Source organism: Pseudorca crassidens, chromosome 10 (assembly GCF_039906515.1).
Source record: "Pseudorca crassidens isolate mPseCra1 chromosome 10, mPseCra1.hap1, whole genome shotgun sequence".
NCBI classification, from domain to species: Eukaryota; Metazoa; Chordata; class Mammalia; order Artiodactyla; family Delphinidae; genus Pseudorca; species Pseudorca crassidens.
This window is the reverse complement of record NC_090305.1, coordinates 32,441,299-32,465,184: the sequence shown is the minus strand read 5'-3', so window position 1 is coordinate 32,465,184 and position 23,886 is coordinate 32,441,299. Positions and strand designations below refer to the sequence as shown.

Sequence of the window (23,886 nt, the reverse complement as noted above, 5' to 3'; positions counted from 1 at the left end):
CACAGTTCTTCCTGTCCAGCCCCCTTAGCAAGCAAGATGCTCATGAGGAACAGTGACCCTGGTGTATGTTACTAGTTTGAAAAAGGGAGATGGGGCCCTTTCTATATGAAATTGAGATTTTTACTGACATGCAGATGTGCTTTAGAGTTAATGTTTCTACAAAAAGGTTCTATAAACAATAGAAAACTTCTAACATGAAGTCACAGGATGTTAAAAATATTACAACACAATAAATACAACTATACCCTCCACAGCCCCACCACAGAGAAGAGTAGGCAGCTAACAAGTTTGGAGGGAAACATGCTGAGATGGCCTTCACAGTGGACAAGAAGCCCAAAGCACCACCCAGGAAGAGGGGATGGACCAAGTCTGTGCCATAGAAAGCGCAATGTGGGGCTCCCAAGTCCGTTTCCCCAGCTTTGCCTCTTCCTGACCTTACCCTACCTGGGGGGGCCACACCAGCTAAAAGCTGCAGCTTCAGCATCGCCAAAACCCTGCTCAGGGGACTGGATCAATGCCAGGCCTCTGTGGGGAACACATGGACACACACTCTAAGTGTGTGTCCTTCTGTACAGATTAACTAGTCGTGCATCCACGTCCCCTGTGCTTATAGGGCCGTCCAGTGATGTTCAGAACAGACTGGAGACTCACAGGTTGTGATGGGAAGGCATATTTTTTTCTTTTGGAAATGGCCCATGAGGGAAGTGACCAGGGACCTGAAAGACCACGAGATTTTTGAAGGCACCTGGACTGAGCTAGTCCTAGGAGAGACCAGTGGCTTTGCCAGCTGCTTGTCACAGATGTAGCCTAGTTGGTCTGGGTTATCCTTAAATGCCAATGACATCATGTGACACTAGATAGGGTACTGTGGCTCTTGTGCCTGAGTGGACCCTGGGGACTGGGGAAACCACACTGAGGGGTCATTCATGGAGGGACAAAATGTGTGAGCTCTAAGGGATGTTACAGAGCGCTGCAGACCCTGGCCCAGCCCTGGCCCCTGAAGGTACTAACATTTGATACTGTGCCCAGAGCTTAGCAGTGGCCTGTACCATGGATCCCATCAGGTGACCAGATTCTTGCTCAAAACAAAGCAGGAACTGGCCAAATTCAGTTCAGCACTCAGCACCTGACCCAGATATGCCCCTGGGGGATGGGGAAGGTCCCTGTCAGCCCAGCAGCAAGGGGGCTCAGTGGGACTTTCAACGATCCAGGAGAAACTCTGGCACAAGTAGTTCAGGGCTGAGCCCCCGCCGCAAGCCTGGCTTGTCGCAGCATTGGGTGTAGCGCCCCTAGTTACCACTCTGCACAGGTGTATGGCTGCCTGGGGGCGGGAGGGCCTGGGGAGAAGGGCCGCTCTGCTCTAGCTTTTCTCTCTTGGAAAAGGCAAAGCTCCAAGCAGGATGGGAGATGCCTGGGTAACCTAGACAGAACGGTGAAGCCCTAACTCCCATTCTTGATGCTTTAGCGTGGCTTCCGGCCCTGTACAGGGCCCACTCTCTCCAGCTCCAGACCTGGATCTCTCTCCAGGCTGACGACGGTGTAAAGTGAGGTGGCAGTGGAGAGGGGCCTAGAGAATAGCTACAAAGGGGAAGAAGAGATGACAATAAAGGTCGAGGAAGAATGCCCAAAAGCTTGACTCAGGGTTCAAAGATGGCGGCCAGGCTTCCCTCCTCATTGTCCAGCACCTCCGCTTCCAGCATTGGCTTTGTCTTTTTGAAAAGTGAGGGGAGATTCTTAATGTGAACTTCTTTTCGGAACTGCTCGCCCAAGGGTTTCTGTGGAAGACAAACGAGAAAGAACTAATGCTGGGTCTCGAGTGGTGGGTTGTTTTAAAGATCATCTCACCATAATGGTCGTGGCTACAGCTGGTTTCTGGTTTGCCTGTACACATGGTCCAAGAAGACTGCAAAGGTGGTTGGGAGCACTAAGGAAAGGGTGTGAAGGGTGTGACCTACCCCAATGCACCCAGCAATGAGGCGTTTGAATTGGTCCTTCCGGCGCTTGTCAGCCACTTTCTGCAGAGAGGGGTTCAAAAGCTTGCAATCAAACTGGTCCAGTGAGTCCTTCTGAATTTCAGGGATCTGCTCCATCACAGCTCTTATCTCCAGGTACCTGGGACGCTGAGAAGTAGGGGTAAACCCACTCAATGGCACAGTTTTGGGCCCCGTCACCTTCCCTATCCCTTGCCACACCCACTCCTCAGGGGCAGCACTAGCAACTTGGCAGCTGCCTACGTTTAGGATTAAGGCCCAAGTGACCAGGAGCAGGCAGGCTGTGAGGGATGAAGCCGCAGCCATCCTGCCCCCAGGCTTTCTCCACTCACCAGCGCCTCATATATCTGGAAGGCCAGGTGGACCAGGGAAGCCATGCAGCCATCGTGCTGCCCATGCGTCTGTAAGCCCTTCAGCACACTGGTGAACAGCCATGTAACAGCATCTGCGAGCAGTGTCCCTGACAGCACCTGGGGAGACAGCTGTGCTCAGGGCCAAAGCGGGACTCTGAAGGCCTCAGCACCCTAGTTCTTCCAACTGATTCAGTCAATCCTCATGACCCAAACGTTTCATGAGGGGAGAGGAGAAAGGGTGAGTAACCATACTTGTTTGAGGAGAGGCCAGCAGAGCTGTGTGGTCGTCCTCTGGCACGACAGAGTATCCTTCCAGGCCAGGGAATTGAAGGCTGTAATTAACAGCGCTGTACAAACATCCTAACAGAAAAGGATGGAGAATTACAATGGGAAGACAAGTACAATGTTCCCTGAATTCTGATGCATCAGGAGCTAGAGTTTTAATAGGTAAGCAGGAAAATGATAAACGCAGCTACTGAAGAGATGGGAGTTTGTTTCCTCTATGTCTATCAGGCCATCCAAAAAAGAAAAACTAACCAATACAGAAGAGAAAACCTACGTGCAGGAAAGAGAGCTCAGGCCTGGGGGAGGCTGAACACCAGGGACTGGTGGCAATGTGCCTGGGTGTTTTTCTGAGCCTTTGCCCATGCCAGCATGGGAACACAGTGGCCTTGTGCCTTTCCCACTGTTTTCTTTAAATCATATAAAGGCGTATTACCAAAAAACCCTCCTGATGGCATCAGAAAATGAGAAAAGTGGAAGCGAGCTCCCTGGCTGGGCAAGGAAAAAAATCTCGCCTGCCCCTCCACCCACCTCATGCTTCATTAGACATTTTCCCAGGTCTGTAAGCTCTGCCATGGCCGAGGGGGTTACCTCTGTGGCCATCATCTCTTCATCTGTAAGTAGAGACCAAAATGTTAAGCTCCATCCTTTCAGAACAGAGACCGTCCTTTCTGACAGAAGCCCACAGAGTAAAGGAGAGGTGAGTATCCTGGGCTGACTGGTGGTTAAAGGTACTAGGACAGCGCCCCAGCCTCATAAGAGGGTGTAGAAGCCTCTGCCCATGGCAGATCTAGAGATGCATCTAGCCATACGTTTGCAAAACAAGGAATTTTTCTGGACAGTTACCTAAAAAGCTGCAAATGCTGAGGATCTTTTGTCGTTAAACAAATATTTGAGGACCCACTACAGCAGTTACTGGGGATATAAGAGGAATACGACAAAGTCCCTTCCCTGCTAGGAGTTAAATTCTAGTGAGGGAGAGAAGTAATTAATAACACAAATAAAACACGTCAGGTAGTGATCAGTGCTGGAAGACAGAGCAGAGGAAGAACCCAGAGGCCGGTGTTGCTATTTTTGATAAGCTGGTCATGGAAGACCTCTCAGAAGTGACATCTGAGCAGAGACCTGAATAAAAAGCAAGGGGATGGGCCAGGTATATAGTGGGGAGAACAATCATTCTAGGTAGAGGAATCACCAAGCACAGAGGCTCTGAGGAGGGACTGCTGGGGAATACAGCAAGGGGGCCAGCATGGACGAAAGCTAGGTGTACAAAGTCTCCTCCACACCAGACTGCTAGGGACACAGTTTCTATGGGAACTGACCTGGTTACAGAAGTAACAATATTTAGGAGCTTAATGGCTGACCTCCAAGGGCTGCAACAGGCTCACTTACCGTCTCCATCCGCAGCGGGAGCAGTACCATGGTCAGCACCTTTCTTTGAAACACAGCACACAGCTAAAGCAAGAAAGCAGGGTTACTAGGCTTATTACCACCAGACGACAGCCGTCTCAGGCCAATGGATCCCAAACTGTCTCTGGGCAGGTGAGGAGTGGGGGAAGGTGGGATACCATCCAGGCACAAAGTCAGCTTCACCAACAGAAATAGAGGCATTTGACCAGACTGTGTTCTGGTCCCTCTTCAAGTTCAGTCAACTGGCGGGAAATTACAGAATTATCTGAGAGTAAATGACCAGGAGAGGATGCCTGATATGTATACTTGGTCTACTTTGGATCTCAAACAAATGAACTGACCAAAAAATAAAAATGAAATATAACCACCTTCATGTCTAAGAATTAAAAAATTTCCCTATTTTGACAAAGCTAGAAGTTATTCCTACCATTAATCCAACTTCCTCCTGCTATTTTAAACCATTTCCTCATAATCTGCCCTTAGTATGAACAACTACAATGCAGTTCACAATTCATAAAGCGTCCTTAAATTGACTTAAGAATTACACAGTTTCTATTCAGTTAATTATTTCTTATCAACATGTCAGTGTTGCTGCAAACATGTTAGGTGAGTGACCAGCTTTTTTTCCAGAAAAAGGCTTGTCTTCTACCCCTGGTTCCCACGCCACTTACTGATCAGGTCCATGACTTCTCGGGTTAACATCCTCACCAGTTGTTCCTCCAGCATCTCTTGAGACTCTGGGTTTTCATCTGTTGTCTCATCTTCTCCACTGCAGAAAACCAGGGGCCAAGTTCCATGGGAATGCAAAAGAAGCAGTGACCCTAGCTAGACCTTCTGTGCCCACTTCCTTCTCCTGACTTCCTCTGGTCTACATTCCACTCAAAAGTTAGGAATGGGCAGCAGTGATCCACTGAGGGGCATTATTACTTGTGACTGTACCCAGTTGGCTTGAGGGGAATGGATCAAAATCCTAAGAATGTCTCAGCATTCACCTAAGGCAGCTGAAGGTACCCCCTATGAAGGCTTGAGCTGAGTCTGCCTAATGGTCACAGAAAAGCGATCTACCATCTGGGCTGAGGATGACTATAACCCACTGCTGTTCTAGCCCTGGGATGGCAGAGTCCTTCCTCCATGTCTACCTTCTCCCACCCCAAGCCTGGCTGCCAGCTCATCCGTCACGGAGAAGAGAAGGTCCCTTACCACAGCAGGCTCCTCTGGTTGATGACTTGCCATTTTTGGGAAAGCCTCTGGGAAAACAAAAAAAGAAATCAGTGCTACACTAGGGAGAAAAGATAATATCTAAGGGCCACTTCATGGTTAGAATTAGCTGAAGATGAGTCCAGGTAACAATGACAGGGCCTTGGGAGACTCCACAAGGTTAAAAAACCAGATACGGTTTCTGTAACCTCTCCCACACCCACGACAAGGGCAGCATATCAAACACTTCTTTGCTTGGAAAGGATCAATGACATTTCAGAACTCCTGAGTCTCTCTGGACACACCTATTCTCTGCCCAGCTGGTCTCCCTGCTTAATTCCAGAGTCAGGGAAACAGACCCAGGAAGAGCACTCCCCTGATCACCTCTCCTCAGTTAACAGGAGGACAGGAGTAGAATCTGAGTCTGCAGGTGCTTTGCAGGCAATGGAACCAGTTTAGTTCTTCAGAGGGGCTGCTCTACCCTGGGCAGCAAGGGTGGAGCGGCTGTGCAGCCAGCCTGGCAGGGCCAGGAGACGATGCTTTCAGGAGCTCTTGACTTGTGAGACTCACGAGAGGCCACCCACTCTAAGAGGCCTCTTTGCCACCCCTTCCTGGCCAATCTCTTACCATGTGAAGGTAGGTGAAAAGAGGTCCAAGGATGGGAGACACCAGGGCTTCGTAGTGCTCCGGGGGACAGAAGAGCACCAGAGGCTTCACAAAGACCCATGCCGCGGCAGGTTAAGAAGCTTTAGCACACGAGCGCACACCCGTCGTTCTAAGGCACCACTCCCCTGCCAGGCTGGAACTGTAATAAACTCTCCTTACAATATAACTCGCAGGGAAGAACCATACTCCCCCAAACAAAAACAAAGAGTCTGAATGAACATGCAGCATGGGAGTGCTTCTTCCAAGAGAAGCACCTGACAAAGTACAGAAAAGGGATAAAACCTTCATTTCTCATCTTTCCAAGAAATGGGATGGTAAGAATTTCCCCTAAGGAGAAAGAGCTTTCAACACCCCCTGGACTGCTTTCAGGTTTTTCCTTTTATTTACTTCAATCTTCTTGTCCTTCTAATGTGGCTACTATATACTGTCAGAAATGTTTCCATCTATTTCATATAGCTCAGCTCTGCCTCCTCTGGTGCTTCTAAACTATTCCTGTCTTCAATCTTCTGGCCCTTTGGGTTATCTAGGGAGTTTTTTTTTTTTTTTTTTTTACGGTATGCGGGCCTCTCACTGTTTTGGCCTCTCCTGTTGCGGAGCATAGGCTCCAGATGCGCAGGCTCAGTGGCCATGGCTCATGGGCCCAGCCACCCCGCGGCATGTGGGATCCTCCCGGACCGGGGCACGAACCCGCGTCCCCTGCATCGGCAGGTGGACTCTCAACCACTGCGCCACCAGGGAAGCCCATCTAGGGAGTTTTGAAAGGATATGAAGCATGGGTCTGAGTCGGTAGTCAGGAATATTGTTCAAGTTGACGAAGGCAGAGCTGAGGAGCTGGGTGGCCAGGTGCTCCACGGTGTAGAAGTCCTGCTGCATGGAAGGGCCTGCCTTCCCTAGGATATGGAAACTGCAAGGGAAAATCATGAACAACATCAAATCCATTATCTGTTATCGCCAGCCCTGACTGCCTTGGGAATTTCTAGTCTACAAGAAGACTTCTCAGCTAGAAAAGCAATTAATTGTATTTTCTTTTTAAGAGAACTTTAGCTTAATCAGTATACTTTGAAGATGTGGACTTAATCTTCTTTCAGAAGGGAAAAGAACAGCCACCCCCGCCCCCGCCCCAACGTTTAAGGAAACATCTTGAAACCAGATTCAGCATCTTTTAAAAGACAGATGTCGGTACCCAAGATCAACAGTAGGCTTTCATTACTTTGTAAGTAATATGGATTTACGATGGAGAATCTTTTGTTAGTTCGCTGACTAGAGCACTGTGTTAGCGAGATCAGCGCCCTGGGGAAGATGGTGTACAGAAGGGCCAGTTACACCCCCCCACGCCACAACCAGGACCCCAAGACAAAATATGGCCAGCTATCTCCCAGTGCCCATGAATAGTGGGCTATGAGAGTGAGGGGTCTGAGAAAATGCATCCCCATCACTGTAACGTCTACTTTGGTCTCATCACTTTATGCACTGGAAACAGACAAGTTGGGCGTTAAAATATCAAGTCATGGCTAGGACTTAAAGGCACATGTGACAATTAAAATAAAAATTGCAGGAAACCAGCCTGTTCATTTTGATTTGACACTAGAATCGTTAGTTTCCTGTCAAATTCTTTCCTCACATTACCTGTACACTAGAATTCTAGATCAGATGTCCAACCCAAGGCCATCCTATACAATGCATGTCTAGGAGGAGAATATGAAAAGGCAGCATTGGTTCCTTACCAGTTTTCATAGAGGGTGCAGAAGAAACGCTGCATTCTTTCTAAGACCGTTTTGTAGACAGGAGAGTCATTCAGTTCCAAGAGAGGCTGAGGTAATCCTACAGACAAAGATGGATCAGGAACCTGCTGCTCCTCTGCTGAGGGTCTCAACCTGCCAACACCCTCCCGTAGGCAGAGGTGGTTTGGGGGGCGGGGGGGGGCGGGGTGCTATAAATGCAAAGCAGCTGACCAAGTCTTCTACCAGCTGGAAGTGCTAACAGCTTCCCTAAAGTGACTGCTACACTGTACTTGCAGGGAAAGGCGAAAGCTATTTAAGTGTCCAGGTTTGAGTACTCTAACTTTTGCCTGGGTTTCTCCAGATGGAACTTGTACCAAAACACACAATGACAGCCCCAAATGATCTCTCCATAAAGTACTGGGAATGTCCCCCCCTTCCTTTTAAAGTCACAGAACCTCTTTTTCAAGCAAAATTTTATGCAAAAGCCCAAGGTGTATAGCAGATAAAAATGAAACCCACTTATCTCAGTATAACAATTGCCTTAAAAGATCTATACTTCTAATCAGAGGCAATTTTGTTTCCAATCTTGCTCCTGGTCGGAAGCTGCCAGAAGGAACTGTTTGTCCATTCTAGTATATTTTGGTTGGTCATACATTTCTATAGCAGCAGTTCCTGGCTTAATACGAATAACTGAAGGGGGGCAGGAGGGTAACAGGTGGTGAAGCAACACCTGATTTTTATATTAATAACAAGACATTTTTTGGACGTTTCATTTTTACTGGTGTCTCCAAAAGGGAGCTTAAGTGTAGTGGTGCCAAAGGAAATGGCCCAGGACCATTTAGGCCAAGAGAGATGGCCACGGGCCCTGGAAAGACAAGCTAACAGTCTTCTTTTCATTAAGTCATAGCTGAGGCATGCTCACTAGATTGCTTAACCATGGCCAGGCCCAGGCAGAGGTGATAGCCGGGGCAAAAACACACTGTCAGGGTTGTGATGGTAAGCCAGCCTATCCAGAGATAGGCACAAGGTTTAGACATCTCTGGTGTCTCTAGCTCTAACTTCTTCTTCTTTTTTTTTTTTTTTTAATAAATTTATTTACTTATTTATTTTTTATTTTTGGCTGCGCTGGGTCTTCGTTGCTGCGCGCGGGCTTTCTCTAGTTGCAGTGAGCGGGTGCTGCTCTTTGTGGTGCGCGGGCTTCTTGTTGCTGTGGCTTCTCTTGTTGTAGAGCACAGGCTCTAGGTGTGCGGGCTTCAGTTGTTGTGGCACGCAGCCTCAGTAGTTGTGCTGTGCAGGCTCAGTAGTTGTGGTGCATGGGCTTCGTTGCTCTGCGGCATGTGGGATCTTCCCAGACCAGGGCTCGAACCTGTGTCCCCTGCATTGGCAGGCGGATTCTTAACCGCTGCACCACCAGGGAAGTCCTCTAGCTCTAACTTCTAACCAACTGCCTTGCCCTCTGTGTTCCAGCCACACAAGTCACCTTCCTATTCCCTGGACATATCAAGCTCTTTGCTGCATGCCTCGGAATCTTGCACCTGCCATTCTGTCTGCCTAGAATGCTCAGCATCTCCTTTTGCCCCCAGCCTGGCTGGTCCCTGTTCATCCTTCAAGTCTCCACTGGGAGGCAGTCTTGTGACTCCACTCCAAGACTGGGTCAGGTCTCCCAATAAACACTCCCACAGTCACTTGCCTTCACAGCACGTATCACAGTTATGATCGTGAATTATTTGCTAATGGGAGAAATGAGTTAAAGCAACATTCTGATCAAGGTAAAAACTGGGAAACTTGGCTCAGAAACTATTCCTTAGAAAAGTGATAACATACATAATATTTTACTGATTAAACCTATTTAAGCTTAATTGTTTGAATACTTTCCCCCCCATACACAAAAGGCAGGAAAGTACGCTAATATCCTTCAGGTCAAAAAGCATGGTTTATTTATAATCTAAAGGCTCTAACACATACTACCAGCTGGCAGCTGAAGTGAAGGAGTGGGTTAACATGGGGTGTGTGTGCTTCTGAAGACCTTCTCTGCATGATAAGATAATGAAGTAAACAAACTTGTTCCTAGAGAGCCTGTAGGAACTCCATACATGCATTTCTGAACAAACAGGTGGTCAAGGTAGTGCCAGGTGAGGAGAAGGTGACACAAGGCACACTGAAGCTGCATTAGACGTAAGGTATAGAAATATAAAGGCATACAAAGGTATAGAAAACTTCAAGAAAAAAAAAAGGTTACATTTCTTACCTAAAATAGCAGATTTTTCCACTTCAAGCATATCTAGAACCCTCGTAAAAGGTTCTGCCATTTTGGCTAGCATTTCTGGTGCATATAAAGTATTGTGAGTTCTGAAAAAAATAGGAATGCTATGTGAACTTTTCTTAGTCTGCTGGAGAAGGAAAGAGTGGGTTTCCATCTTGTAATTCAGTGATACTACATTTCCACATAGATACCTCTCTGTCAACACTACTCTTGGCAGGGGAATTTAAACGTTTCCCTGGAGGAGGGGATAGACTTGATGCTATTAAGTTTATTTGTACAGTATACAACACCTAATAGCAATCAACCACAAGAACTGAATTCTGAGAGAGCCGGACAACATCACAGTCTAAAGCTGGAAAGCAAAATTCTTTCAAACCTGAGACAATGCCAAGGCACTCCCAGTTTTCTGACTGCCCGTGATAGAGGATGAAATGTCAGAGGCATCATGGTTCACAGGCAGGAACACAGAGCAGGTAGTAACATGCCCCCATTTTTAGGATGTTTTGTCTCTGAATCAAGAGCATGGACCCAACAATGCTCTGGCAGCTGTTTAGTCTCCTAGAGGCACATTTGCAATTCCCAGCATGAGCATCTCTTCCCCACCAAAATGACTTACCTTTGTAAGACTACAGACCTGATCTACCTGCCTTCCACAGCAATGGCACCACGGAACAATCTATAGCCAGAGGGCATAACTACCTATTTCTCTTTTAAAAGTTAACTATAAAACATTTCAAATGTATAGAAAATTACAGAACATGGACCAGCAAGATTAAATATTTAAGATGAACAATGAAAAGATCATTTTAGACCATGCTTATTTTTTAAAAACCCTCAATAATGTTTTTTAAGTCTAACCATGTGCATTCATTAGTACCCACGTTTAAGCTGCCTTTTTATGACTGGCTTATTCCACTTAGCATAGTCAGGGTTCACCCATGTTGTAGTATGTTGCAGAAATTCCTTCCTTTTTAAGGCTGAATGATATTCCACGGTTTGTATAGACCACATTTTGCTTATCCATTCATCCACTGATGGACACTGGTTGCTTCCACGTTTTAGCTATTGTGAGTAATGCTGCCATGAACACAGGTGTATAAATACCTCTTTAAGACCCACTTTCAATTCTTTTGAGTATGTACCTCAAGCTGGACTTGCTGCTTAACATGGTAATTCTACTTTTAATTTTTAAATTTATTTTTATGCTCTTGGCCGTGCTGCACGGCGTGCAGGATCTTAGCTCCTCAACCAGGGATAGAATCCGGGCCCCCTGCAGTGGAAGCACGGAGTCCTAACCACTGGACCACCAGGGAATTCCCACTATTTTTAATTTTTTGAGGAACCGCCAAACTGTTTTCCAGAGTGGCTGTACCATTTTACATTCCTACCAACAGTGTACCAGAGTTCCAATTTCTCCACACCCTTGCTAACACCTATTACTTTCTTTTTTCAACATTTTTTTAATGTATAATATCTTTTTTTAACATCTTTATTGGAGTATAACTGCTTTACAATATTGTGTTAGTTTCTGTTGTATAACAAAGTGAATCAGTTATACATATACATACATCCCCATAACTCCTCCCTCTTGCGTCTCCCTCCCACCCTCCCTATCCCACCCCTCTAGGTGGACACAAAGCACCGAGCTGATCTCCCTGTGCTATGTGGCTGCTTCCCACTAGCTATCTATCTATTTTACATTTGGTAGTGTATATATGTCCATGCCACTCTCTCACTTAATCCCAGCTTACCCTTTCCCTTCCCCATGTCCTCAAGTCCATTCTCTACCTCTGTGTCTTTATTCCTGTCCTGCCCCTAGGTTCATCAGAACCACTTTTTTTTTTTATTTTAGATTCCATATATATGTGTTAGCATATGGTATTTGTTTTTCTCTTTCTGACTTACTTCACTCTGTATGACAGACTCTAGGTCCATCCACCTCACTACAAGTAACTCCATTTCATTTTATGGCTGAGTAATATTCCATTGTATATTCGTGCCACATCTTCTTTATCCATTCATCTGTCGATGGACATTTAGGTTGCTTCCATGTCTTGGCTATTGTAAATAGAGCTGCAATGAACATTGTGGTACATGACTCTTTTTGAATTACGGTTTTCTCAGGGTATATGCCCAGTAGTGGGATTGCTGGGTCATACGGTAGTTCTATTTTTAGGTTTTTAAGGAACCTCCATACTGTTCTCCATAGTGGGTGTATCAATTTACATTCCCACCAGCAGTGCAAGAGGGTTCCCTTTTCTCCACACCCTCTCCAGCATTTATTGTTTGTAGATTTTTTGATGATGGCCATTCTGACTGGTGTGAGGTGATACCTCATTGTAGTTTTGATTTGCATTTCTCTAATGATTAGTAATGTTGACCATCCTTTCATGTGTTTGTTGGCAATCTGTATATCTTCTTTGGAGAAATGTCTTATTTAGGTCTTCTGCCCATTTTTGGATTCTTTGTTTTTTTGATATTAAGCTGCATGACTTGCCTGTATATTTTGGAGATTAATCCTTTGTCAGTTGCTTTGTTTGAAAATACTTTCTCCCATTCTGAGGGTTGTCTTTTTGTCTCATTTATGGTTTCCTTTGCTGTGCAAAAGCTTTTAGATTTCATTAGGTCCCACTTGTTTATTTTTGTTTTTATTTCCATTTCTCTAGGAGGTGGGTCAAAAAGGATCTTGCTGTGATGTATGTCACAGAGTGTTCTGCCTATGTTTTCCTCTAAGAGTTTTATAGTGTCTAGCCTTACATTTAGGTCTTTAATCCATTTGAGTTTATTTTTGTGTATGGTGTTAGGGAGTGTTCTAATTTCATTCTTTTACATGTAGCTGTCCAGTTTTCCCAGCACCACTTATTGAAGAGGCTGTCTTTTCTCCATTGTATATTCCTGCCTCCTTTATCAAAGATAAGGTGACCATATGTGTGTGGGTTTATCTCTGGGCTTTCTATCCTGTTCCATTGATCTAATTTCTGTTTTGTGTCAGTACCACACTGTCTTGATTACTGTAGCTTTGTAGTATAGTTTGAAGGCAGGGAGACTGATTCCTCCAGCTCCGTTTTTCTTTCTCAAGATTGCTATGGCTATTCGGGGTCTTTTGTGTTTCCATACAAATTGTGAAATTTTTTATTCTAGTTCTGTGAAAAATGCCATTGGTAGTTTGATAGGGATTGCATTGAATCTGTAGATTGCTTTGGGTACTACAGTCATTTTCACAATGTTGATTCTTCCAATCCAAGAACATGGTACATCTCTCCATCTGTCTGTATCATCTTTAATTTCTTTCACCAGTGTCTTATAGTTTTCTGCATACAGGTCTTTTGTCTCCTTAGGTAGGTTTATTCCTAGGTATTTTATTCTTTTTGTTGCAATGGTAAATGGGAGTGTTTCCTTAATTTCTCCTTCAGATTTTTCATCATTAGTGTACAGGAATGCAAGAGATTTCTGTGCATTAATTTTATACCCTGCTACTTCACCCAATCCATTGATTAGCTCTAGTAGTTTTCTGGTAGCATCTTTGGGATTCTCTATGTGTAGTATCATGTCAAATGCAAACAGTGACAGTTTTACTTCTTCTTTTCCGATTTGGATTCCTTTCTTTTTCTTCTCTGATTGCTGGGGCTCAGCAAAGTCTATTTTGAAACTAACACAATATTGTAACTATTTTGAAACCAACACAATATTGTAAATAGACCACAAAGTCTATTTTGTCTGATACGAGAATTGCTACTCCAGCTTTCTATTGATTTCAATTTGCATCGAGTTATCTTTTTCCATCCCCTCACTTTCAGTCTGTATGTGTCCCTAGGTCTGAAGTGGGTCTCTCGTAGACAGCATATATACAGGTCTTGTTTTTGTATCCATTCAGCCAGTCTATGTCTTTTGGTTGGAGCATTTAATCCATTTACATTTAAGGCAGTTATCGATATGTGTGTTCCTATTACCATTTTCTTAATTGTTTTGGGTTTGTTATTGATGGTGTCTTCCTTCTCTTGTGTTTCTTGCCTAGAGAAGTTCCTTTAGCATTTGTTGTAAAGCTGGTTTGGTGGTGCTGAATTCTCTTAGCTTTTGCTTGTCTGTAAAGGTTTTAATTTCTCCATCGAATCTCAATGAGATCCTTGCTGTGTAGAGTAATGTTGGTTGTAGGTTTTTCTCTTTAATCACTTTAAATATGTCCTGCCAGTCCCTTCTGGCTTGCAGAGTTTCTGCTGAAAGATCAGCTGTTAACCTTATGGGGATTCCCTTGTATGTTACTTGTTGCTTTTCCCTTGCTGCTTTCAATATTTTTTCTCTGTATTTAACTTTTGATAGTTTGATTAATATGTGTCTTGGTGAGTTTCTCCTTGGATTTATCCTGTATGGGACACTCTGTGCTTCCTGGACTTGATTGACTATATCCTTTCCCGTATTAGGGAAGTTTTCAACTACAACTTCCTCAAATATTTTCTCAGTCCCTTTTTTTTTCCTCTTCTTCTTCTGGGACCCCTATAATTCAAATGTTGGTGCGTTTAATGTTGTCCCAGAGGTCTCTGAGACTGCCCTCAATTCTTTTCGTTCTTTTTTCTTTATTCTGCCCTGTGGTAGTTATTTCCACTATTTTATCTTCCAGGTCACTTATCCGTTCTTCTGCCTCAGTTATTCTGCTATTGATTCCTTCTAGAGAATTTTATATCTCGTTTACTGTGTTGTTCATCATTGTTTGTTTGCTCTTTACTTCTTCTAGGCCCTTGTTAAACGTTTCTTGTATTTTCTCCATTCTATTTCCAAGATTTTGGATCATCTTTACTTATTACTCTGAATTCTTTTTCAGGTAGACTGCCTATTTCCTCTTCACTTGTTTGGCCTGGTGCGTTTTTACCTTGCTCCTTCATCTGCTGTGTATTTCTCTGTCTTCTCATTTTGCTTAACTTACTGTGTTTGGGGTCTCCTTTTTGCAGGCTGCAGGTTCGTAGTTCCCGTTGTTTTTGGTGTCTGCCCCCAGTGGCTCAGGTTGGTTCAGTGGGTTGTGTAGGGTTCCTGGTGGAGGGGACTGGTGCCTATTTTCTGGTGGATGAGGCTGGATCTTGTCTTTCTGGTGGGCAGGACCACATTTGGTGGTGTATTTTGGGGTGCTGTGAACTTATGATTTTAGGTAGCCTCTCTGCTAATGGGTGGGGTGGTGTTCCTGTCTTGCTAGTTGTTTGGCATAAGGTGTCCAGCACTGTAGCTTGCTGGTCGTTGAGTGGAGCTGGGTCTTCGCGTTTAGACGGAGATCTCTGAGAGAGCTTTTGCCGTTTAATATTACGTGGGGCCGGGAGGTCTCTGGTGGACCAATGTCCTGAACTCAGCTCTCCCACCTCAGAGACTCAGGCCTGACACCTGGCCAGAGCACCAAGACCCTGTCACCCACATGGTCAGGTACGTGGGGAGTTTCTTGCCTTTTGGAAAGTCTGAGGTCTTCTGCTAGCGTTCAGTAGGTGTTCTGTAGGAGCTGTTCCTCATGTCGATGTATTTTTTATATATTTGTGGGGAGGAAGGCGATCTCCACGTCTTACTCCTCTGCCATCTTGAAGCTACCTCAACATTTTTTATTGTAACCATCCTATTGGGTATGAAGTGGTATCTCATTATGGTTTTGATTTGCATTTCCCTAATGACTATAGATGTTGAGCATCTTTTCATGGCCTTGTTGGCCATTTGTATATCTATTCAAGCCTTTTGCCTATTTTGATTAGATTATCTTTTTCTATATGTCTATCCTTCTCAGTACCAAACTATTTTGATTTCTGTAGCTTTGCAGTAAGTTCTGAAAAGGAGTTTGAGTCTCCCAACTTTCTTTTTCAAGACTGTTTAGGGGCCCCTTGCAATTCCATATGAATCTGAGGATAAGCTTTGTGCAAAAAACACTGTTGGAAATTGTTTTTTTTAAATGTATGTACGTATGTGTGTATGTATCTGCTGTGCTGCACAGCATGAGGGATCTTAGTTCCCTGACCATGGATTGAACCTGTGCCCCCTGCAGTGGAAATGCTTGGAATCCTAACCACTGGACCACTAGGGAATCCCCACTGTTGGAATTTTAACAGGGGCTGCATTCAATCTGTAGATTGCTTTGAGTAATGTTTCCATCTTAACGAACGTAAGTCTTTCAATTCATGAATACAGGATGCCTTTTCATTTAGGTCATCTTTAATTCCAGAGTGTTTTTTAGTTTTCAGTGTATAAGTCTTTCATATCCTTGGTTAAATTTATTCCTGGGTACTTTATTCTTTTGAATGCTATTGTATATGGAATTATTTTCTTAATTTCCTTTTGGGATCATTCATTGCTGGTGTATAAGAACACAACTGATTTTTGTATGATGATCTTGTATCCTATAACTTCGTTGAATTTATTTATTAGCAGGAGTAGTTTTTGAACTCCCTTCTAGTCCTAGTTTGCTGAGTGTTTTTATCATGAGAGGGTGCTGGATTCTGTCAAATGCTTTTTCTGTGTCAATTAAGATGGTCAAGTGGGTTTTTTTCCTTTGTTCTATTAATACGGTGTACTATGCTGATTTATTTTTGTATGTTGAACCACTCTTATATCCTTGAGATAAATCCCACTTGGTCATAGTGTATAATCCTTATAACATGCTGTTGGATTCAATCTGCTTGTATTCTGTGAGGCTATCCATAACTCTGCCTTAGCCCTTACCTCCTGCTGTGTGGAGCTCAAGGGTTGGTAAGTGGTGCCATTTACTTTTAAAAACTGCAATTTGCCAACTTTTTAGTTTCTGAATTAAGTTTTTCTTGGTTGTTTGGGAACATGTCTAATACTATGAAATGATCTCTGATAAAATCAGTCCTTTTTTTTAAAAATAGAGCTTTTTTCCTATTTATTTATTTATTTATTTACTGGCTGTGTTGGGTCTTCGTTGCTGCATGCAGGATTCATCTAGTTGCTGCGAGCGGGGGCTACTCTTCATTGTGGTGAGCGGGCTTCTCATTGCGGTGGCCTCTCTTGTTGTGCAGCACGGGCTCTAGGCACGCAGGCTTCAGTAGTCGTGGCTCATGGGCTCTAGAGCTCAGGCTCAGTAGTTGTGGTGCACAGGCTTAGTTGCTCCGCAGCATGTGGGATCTTCCCGGACCAGGGATCGAACCCGTGTCCTCTGCACTGGCAGGCAGATTCTTATCCACTGCATCATCAGGGAAACCCCAAATCAGTTCTTCTTGAAAAGAAATTCATAGTCTTAAATTTGATGGGGAACAGATGAGATGTTTTTTATTTTTATTCTTTAATTAAGTGTGACTGTGATCCCAAGATATAATTTAAAAAATATAACACATCATATGTCAAATGTCCCTGATGGTACAACAAAATCTTGTATTCTGTATAGTCTCCTCTCCTCCTCCTCCCCTTCGCCAAGGAGGTGGCACCATGGTGGCTGCACCTGTAACTCACAAGTAATGGAAGGACTCAGTACATACTGCTCTCCTATCTATGGCTCCAGGGAGTCCTACAAGCCCTAGTAACATTCAGGTTCCTGAAATATCACCTTTCCTGACATACTTGCAAGTTAGAGCACTATGATTCCACATTAAGAGGAACTAGTTATTGCATTGGCAAAGAAAAAGACAATCAAGTGATAAAAGTTTTAAGTTCTGCAGTCTGTACCTATCTGAAATATTCTTAGTATCACAAACTAAGAGTGTAATTGCCATACACACAGGTATATATTATATTATTCAGCCATAACAGAGGAGAAAATCTTGCTATTTGTGATAATGTGATGGACCTTGAGGGCATCATGCTAAGTGAAACACATCAGACACTGAAAGACAAATACAGTATGATCTTACTTGTACGTTGAATCAAAAAAAACAAACGCATAGAAACAGAACAGTTTGATGGTTGCCCGAGGAGGGAGATGAGGGTGGGGGAAATGGGCGAAGGCGGTCAAAGGTACAGACTTCAGTTAAAAAGGTAAGTAAGTTCTGGAGATGTAATATATACAGCACACTGACTATAGTTAATACTGTATTGTGTATTTGAAAGTTGCTAAGAGAGATCTTAAAAGTTCTCATCACAAGAAAAAATATGTGTAACTATGTGACCTGATGGGTGTTAACTAAACCTACTGTGGTAATCATTTCACAATATATACATATATCAAACCAAAAAAAAAAAGTATAATCGCTATGCTAAACAAGACTTCCCACATACAAAGATTTCAATAAAACATATAGAAGATATCTGGAAACAATGTAACAAACTTTAAGTTAACAGAAAAGGTGTTATTCTAAACAGATAATGAATGATAATAATGAACCTTCTGAGAACCAGAGAATTCTGCTCCCCACAACTATCTTCCACCCTAACCCACTAAGAACACACCGTGCAATAGAAATAAAATGTAAGCCACATAAGCCATTTAAAATTTTCTAACCAGCCAAACTTAAAAAGTGAAAAGAAACAGGTTAAATTATCTTTTTATTTAACCCAACACATCAAAAAATCATTTCAGTATGTTAGCAATATAAAAATTAGAGCTATTTTTACATTTTTCGTACTAAGTTTTCAAAATATAGTGTGTGTTTTACACCTACAGTTTATCTCAACTCAGACTAGCCATATTTCAAGCGCTCAGTAGCCAGCCACATGTGGCTAGTGGCTACCATACTAGACAGTACAGCTCTAACACCTTCGATTATCAGACTTTGTTTGACAAGGAGTTAAAACAGGAGTTTTATAACAAGGAGTTAATACACAAACTGGTAGGAATGTAAACTAGTACACCACTTTAGAACACTATTTGATTCCATCCATGAAAACTGGAAGTGTGCATACCTTATAAACAGGAATTCTACCTCTACGTGTAGGATTCTGCTCCTACCCAACAGAAATCATGCATACACCAAAAAACATTTGTAAGAATGTTAACAGCAGCACTCGCAGTGATAAAAAAATGCTGGAAACTACCAAAAGTCCATCAACACTAAATGGATAAATGAGTTACAGCACACTCACACAACGGAATACCATCCCACCAATGAGAATGAACAAGCCACAACTACATGCAATAACACGGATGAGCTCACAAACATAATATTACACAAGAGAAGCCAAGGCACAAAAGAGTGCATGCTTTTGACTCCATTTATTAAAGCTCAAAAAACCAGGCAAAATGTTAAAGTTAGAAGAGTGGTTACCCCTGAGGGGTGCGCAGGACTGAAAAGAGGTGCTGGGAAGGTAAGTTAGAATAGTGGTTACCCTTGGGGGGCGCGCAGGCCTGAAAAGACGTGCTGGCAAGGTCGTTTCTTGACCTGGATGCTGATTACATGGAGGTGTCCACTTTGTCAAAATTCATCTACCTGCACTCACAATTTGTGTCCTTTTCTTATGTATATTTGTACCCCTAACACTATACTTCAAGATAAAACTTACTACGAAAACCAGACAAAACTCTAACAGCTCCAGCTGCACACTACTCAGGGAATCTAACTACTCCATTAACTACGGTCAGCATTTTTCAAAATACCTTTCGATTGACTCTGGGATTTTCCAAAAGTGTTGTACTCTTAGGAAAATATCAAGATGACAATCTCTTGTCTCCTCACCTAACCAGGGATGAACCTTGTTTCCAGGTCTAGGTTCCCACCACAGGGACTCTGGCCACAGGCCTAAAAAGTCAGTGAGTCTGTTGCTATCTGACTTCATCACTTTCACATTTCTCTAAACTACAGAAGATCCTTTTGGTCTTAAAAACATCAATATGGAGACAAACTTTTCCTTGACTAAATATTTTACTACCCTCTCAACATGTAACCCATACTTCTTTTTCAAATCTTTTTCCTCCTTTTGAAATCAGAGCAAAGTATTGTCTATTTCCATAGACATGTCCACAATGACAACTTGTTCAGACACTCCAGCCCTCCAATTTGGTCAACATTAACTTAAAACCTTGGATTCTTAAGCATATGGTCCAGGGTGTCTGTTGTCAGCAGAGCATCCCTGAGACATGAGCAATTTGATTTACTTATGTTGAGTAAATTTGGTTTACTCAGTTGAGACTCCGCTCTAACACCCTGGGTAAGAGGCCAAAAAACAGTGGAGCAGAGCTCTAACCTGAACCCAGAAACACTAGGAGATGTAAAAAGCAATCAAATTTTGCTTTGGCCAGTAAAAAACTGATTCTCTCCAAAGGCTTTCTTTCACTGTAGACAGCATCTATCCCTGAATCATCAAACATATAGTGAGTAACCAACAAGCCTAGACTTGGCCTACTTCCGCTTGATTATATTAGCTCATGTGATGTATAACAGTGGTTCTGAACCTTTAATGTGCACACAAACAACCTGGGGATCTTGTTAAAATGCAGATTCCGATTTAGTATGTCTGGGGTGAAGCCCTAATACTGCATTTTAAACAAGCTCTCAGGTGACTGCTGATGCTGCTGGTCTGAGGACTCAGCTTTGAGAAGTAAAAACCTAGGACTCTGATGTGCAGCACGTATCATGCCTTCCTTTGGCATGTTCAGCCACTGGATGTTTGGTCCATTTGAGAACACAGTCACTACCGATAAATTCAGATTAGCTCGTCTGAATACCTGACCCAGAAAAGCACCACTACAGAAAGCAACTGCCCTGCTCCCAATGAACAATTCCTTTAGTGGCAAAACTTTAGACCAAATGAAACAAAGTAAAAAGTAGAAATGAAGTATAAAGAAGTAAAAGAACACAGAGGAGGCTCAAAATGAGAAAAGCCATTTTGAGATTAGCCCCCACGTGCTCACTTGGGATGCAAGACTTATAAAAGTGAGAGCCGGTGCTTCCCTGGTGGCACAGTGGTTAAGAATCCGCCTGCCAATGCAGGGGACATTGGCTCGGGTTCGAGCCCTGTCTGGGAATATCCCACTAAGCAACTAAGCCAATGTGCCACAACTACTGAGCCCATGCTCTAGAGTCTGTGAGCCACAACTACTGAAGCCTGTGCACCTAGAGCCCATGCTCTGCAACAAGAAGCCACCGCAATGAGAAGCCTGCGCACCGCAACGAAGAGTAGCCCCCGCTTGCCACAACTAGAGAAAGCCCGCGCACAGAAACGAAGACCCAACGCAGCCAAAAATAAATAAAATAAAATTATAACAACAACAACAACAAAAAAAGTGAGAGTCCATGTTACTTTTAAAAAGGAGAGTCCCTCTAGAACGAAACAAGACCTAATCTCTTATTTACCACCATATGATCTGAAGAAGTATAAACAGATTAAGCTTTTGAGATTTTTAAGGCAAAAATACAACAGAGAAAAACCATTATTCTGACTCACCTTATAAGGGCAAGCAAATTGTCAAGAAGTTTCAGAATCTGTTCTGTGCAGGGGTTACGGAAGATTGGATTTCCAGGCGATGTATAACCCACCACAAATCCCCCAGCTTTGGCCTCTTCTAGGTCAGTGGGCCAGCAAGTTCGTTTCACAACACCCAGAATGCTATACACACAAAAGCTCATCTACAGAAAAACATAAAAATGAAAGGTAAATATAAAAGGGGAAGAAAAGACAAAAGTGCTATTAGATATTTGCAAGATTATGGCAAAGATGACATAGAAGTTGGACAAAAGGAAAAGACGCCCCCCCCACCCCCATCCCTGTCCCTTCCTTTAAGGTCAAGTCCAAAAGGGATCCTTTCAATGCCATCTTCAGGACCAGTGGTAGGCTCTAAAAGCTTCCCTTTCATGAGGATATCCTTCCAGAGGCTTACAGGACCCCAATTAGAAGGTGGCTTGGACATACTTCAAAACAGTATTCACCCTGCCAACATTTCATCTTGTTTTTGAGTTGTTTGGGCCTTCAAAGATTTTGCCCTAATCCTCACTCATAGTACTTTCTACCAATTGACTACTTGCCAGGTTAATTAATAAGACTTTTGCCGTTATGGAGCCAGGAACAATGATTATTTGAATAGCAAGCAAAGAACTGGAAAATCTCAGGTTTGCAAGTTAGGCCACCATTTAGGACTTTACTTCCCAGAGAGCAAAGGCAGGGAGAACCCACCCTGCTGACCAAGTTCTGACCTACTTCCTCATTACACCTTCAGTCCTCCAAGCTATTTACAGATCCTTAAAGCCAAAATGATGATTTCATAGAAAAGACCACCTGCTCTGCTGTGAGAACTAACTCAAGAATTTAAGACTAAAGAAGAAAAGAAAGGAGACACTAACAGAAGTGGAGACTCCCAGATTTCTTGCTCGTACACAAAAAAACGTAAGTCTACGAGAACCTGGACAAATGACAACACCCTACTCCTACCTGTGGCCTACGCACCCTCCCTATCCCAGGAGAGGCTTACTCACTCGTGCACGGTTTAAGCCACAGGGATCCTCCAGGCCTGGGTCACAGCTTGTCCGATCTGCACCCACATAGGCAATAAAAGCATCAACATCTGACAGCACTCTAAAGGTTGGTGGGGGAAAGACAAGTTACAGCATGATTTTAAGCAAGGATAGTTTCTTCCTCAAGAGCTAATAAGCTGTGATTATTTGACCCCCAAAGAGCAGTTGTTACAGTGAGAGGAATCTAATCAAACTGTCAGCTGTCATATGAAGATTTATTAACTTCTCTTCCCACTTCTAAATGTTATTAGTGACACTTTAAGAATCAAAAAGGGTACGAGCTTGAGAAGGCTGTGTGGGCACAGAGGGGTGTCTGTGCAGCTCCTACTTTGTACGGCCCTACTGGCTGTTCTCACTTCTTTACATGTGCTGAAGCTGCAACTAGACACCACAGCAGACCTCACTCTGGCGTTCCAACCCACACTATCCATCTTACTCATTTCGTCTCTGTTCCTACGCCTCTGCAGAGCAAGGTGATGTTTTCGGCACTTCACTTACAAGACTGCTTTTAGAGCAGCGGTGCCACCTCTTTGGCACCACAGGGACTGGTTTCGTGGAAGACAATTTTTCCACAGACCCGGGGTCGGGGGCGTATGGGGGATGGTTCAGGCGGTAATGCGAGCGATGGGGAGCGGTGATGAAGCTCTCCTCTGCTGCTCACCTCCTGCTGTGCAGCCCAGTTGCTAACAGGCAGCGGACCAGTACCGGTCTGTGGCCCGGGGGGGTGGGGACCCCTGCTTTAGAGGCCTTCAGCTATCACTGATAGTGCCACTACACCTCGATATCCTTACACCCCGACCCCGGACATAGTCTTAGAAGAGAATGGGTACTCAAGTGCAGTCAAGGTCAAGGGCAGAGGATCTCCCCTACCTGTGCATGTCTTCAGAAAGCCAGATGCTGGCCACGGGTGCCATCAGCTCCTCCAGAAACACCTTCTGACGCTCGTAGTTCTTGAACTGGTTACTAATGAGAACCAGGGCTTCCATGAGGGCACACTTCTCCATCTGTGTCAGGAGCAGCTCATTGGAGAGGAGCTGCTTCACATGGTTATACAGCATGTCAAAATTGGGCTGCATTTCACAAAGAAAAAAACCCAGAGGTGGTGAAGGTCTGAGCTTCAAGGCGTGGTGGGTCACTCAAGGAAGGTAAAAAAGAGGATGAAGACACTTCCAGGACAGTCAGGCCAATAAGACTGTCACTTAATAATTTAATTACAACACTCTTCTTGTGGCTGAACAGGCAAGGCAATTTAGGTTTGAGTATTTGGGTAACTGCGCTTTCCGACTCTCCAACTGTGAAAAACATCTGTCTTTTATTTCTATATCAACTTTTACAGTATCTTCATGGACAAAGATCAGTTTGTTTTCTATACATATATACTTATGTATATATATTTTATAGAGAGAGAGAGAGAAAAGGAGGGAGATGGGGAGAGAGACAGACAGACACACACAAATAACTGCTGTGTATTCAGAGAAGAAATCTTTGGTTAATTTGTTATCTGGAGTAGTGCTAAACTTCTTACAGAAACCCTCCAAAAAAGGTTGGGGTTTGCAGCTGGCTTCTCTCAAGACTAGGCACATCACTTGGCAGTGGTGGTTAAGAACAACACACATAGCACGGTAAAGAGGTGTACACTGACAGGGA

The 23,886-nt window shown here is 43.8% G+C and overlaps 1 protein-coding gene across 8 annotated transcripts in view; it reads right to left on the bottom strand.

The window, feature by feature from the left end:
• Window positions 1–98: 98 nt before the first annotated feature.
• The window catches only part of XPO5 (exportin 5), a 45,682-nt gene continuing 21,894 nt past the window's right edge, over window positions 99–23,886 (bottom strand). For 3 of the 8 annotated variants that reach the window (XM_067752819.1, XM_067752820.1, XM_067752821.1), the window contains 15 exons: window positions 23,110–23,309; window positions 22,201–22,300; window positions 21,176–21,357; window positions 9,869–9,969; window positions 7,624–7,720; window positions 6,667–6,803; window positions 5,861–5,958; window positions 5,237–5,283; window positions 4,708–4,805; window positions 4,019–4,081; window positions 3,158–3,240; window positions 2,597–2,704; window positions 2,324–2,461; window positions 1,956–2,120; window positions 99–1,775 (listed from right to left, as the gene is read on the bottom strand). In XM_067752819.1, the coding sequence (XP_067608920.1) occupies window positions 1,638–1,775; window positions 1,956–2,120; window positions 2,324–2,461; window positions 2,597–2,704; window positions 3,158–3,240; window positions 4,019–4,081; window positions 4,708–4,805; window positions 5,237–5,283; window positions 5,861–5,958; window positions 6,667–6,803; window positions 7,624–7,720; window positions 9,869–9,969; window positions 21,176–21,357; window positions 22,201–22,300; window positions 23,110–23,309 (1,755 nt within the window). In that variant the 3' untranslated portion in view covers window positions 99–1,637. Of the gene's footprint in view, window positions 1,776–1,955; window positions 2,121–2,323; window positions 2,462–2,596; window positions 2,705–3,157; window positions 3,241–4,018; window positions 4,082–4,707; window positions 4,806–5,236; window positions 5,284–5,860; window positions 5,959–6,666; window positions 6,804–7,623; window positions 7,721–9,868; window positions 9,970–21,175; window positions 21,358–22,200; window positions 22,301–23,109; window positions 23,310–23,886 lie in introns of those variants that run through there. The other 5 variants (XM_067752824.1, XM_067752822.1, XR_010946825.1 and 2 more) reach the window with 5 other exon arrangements.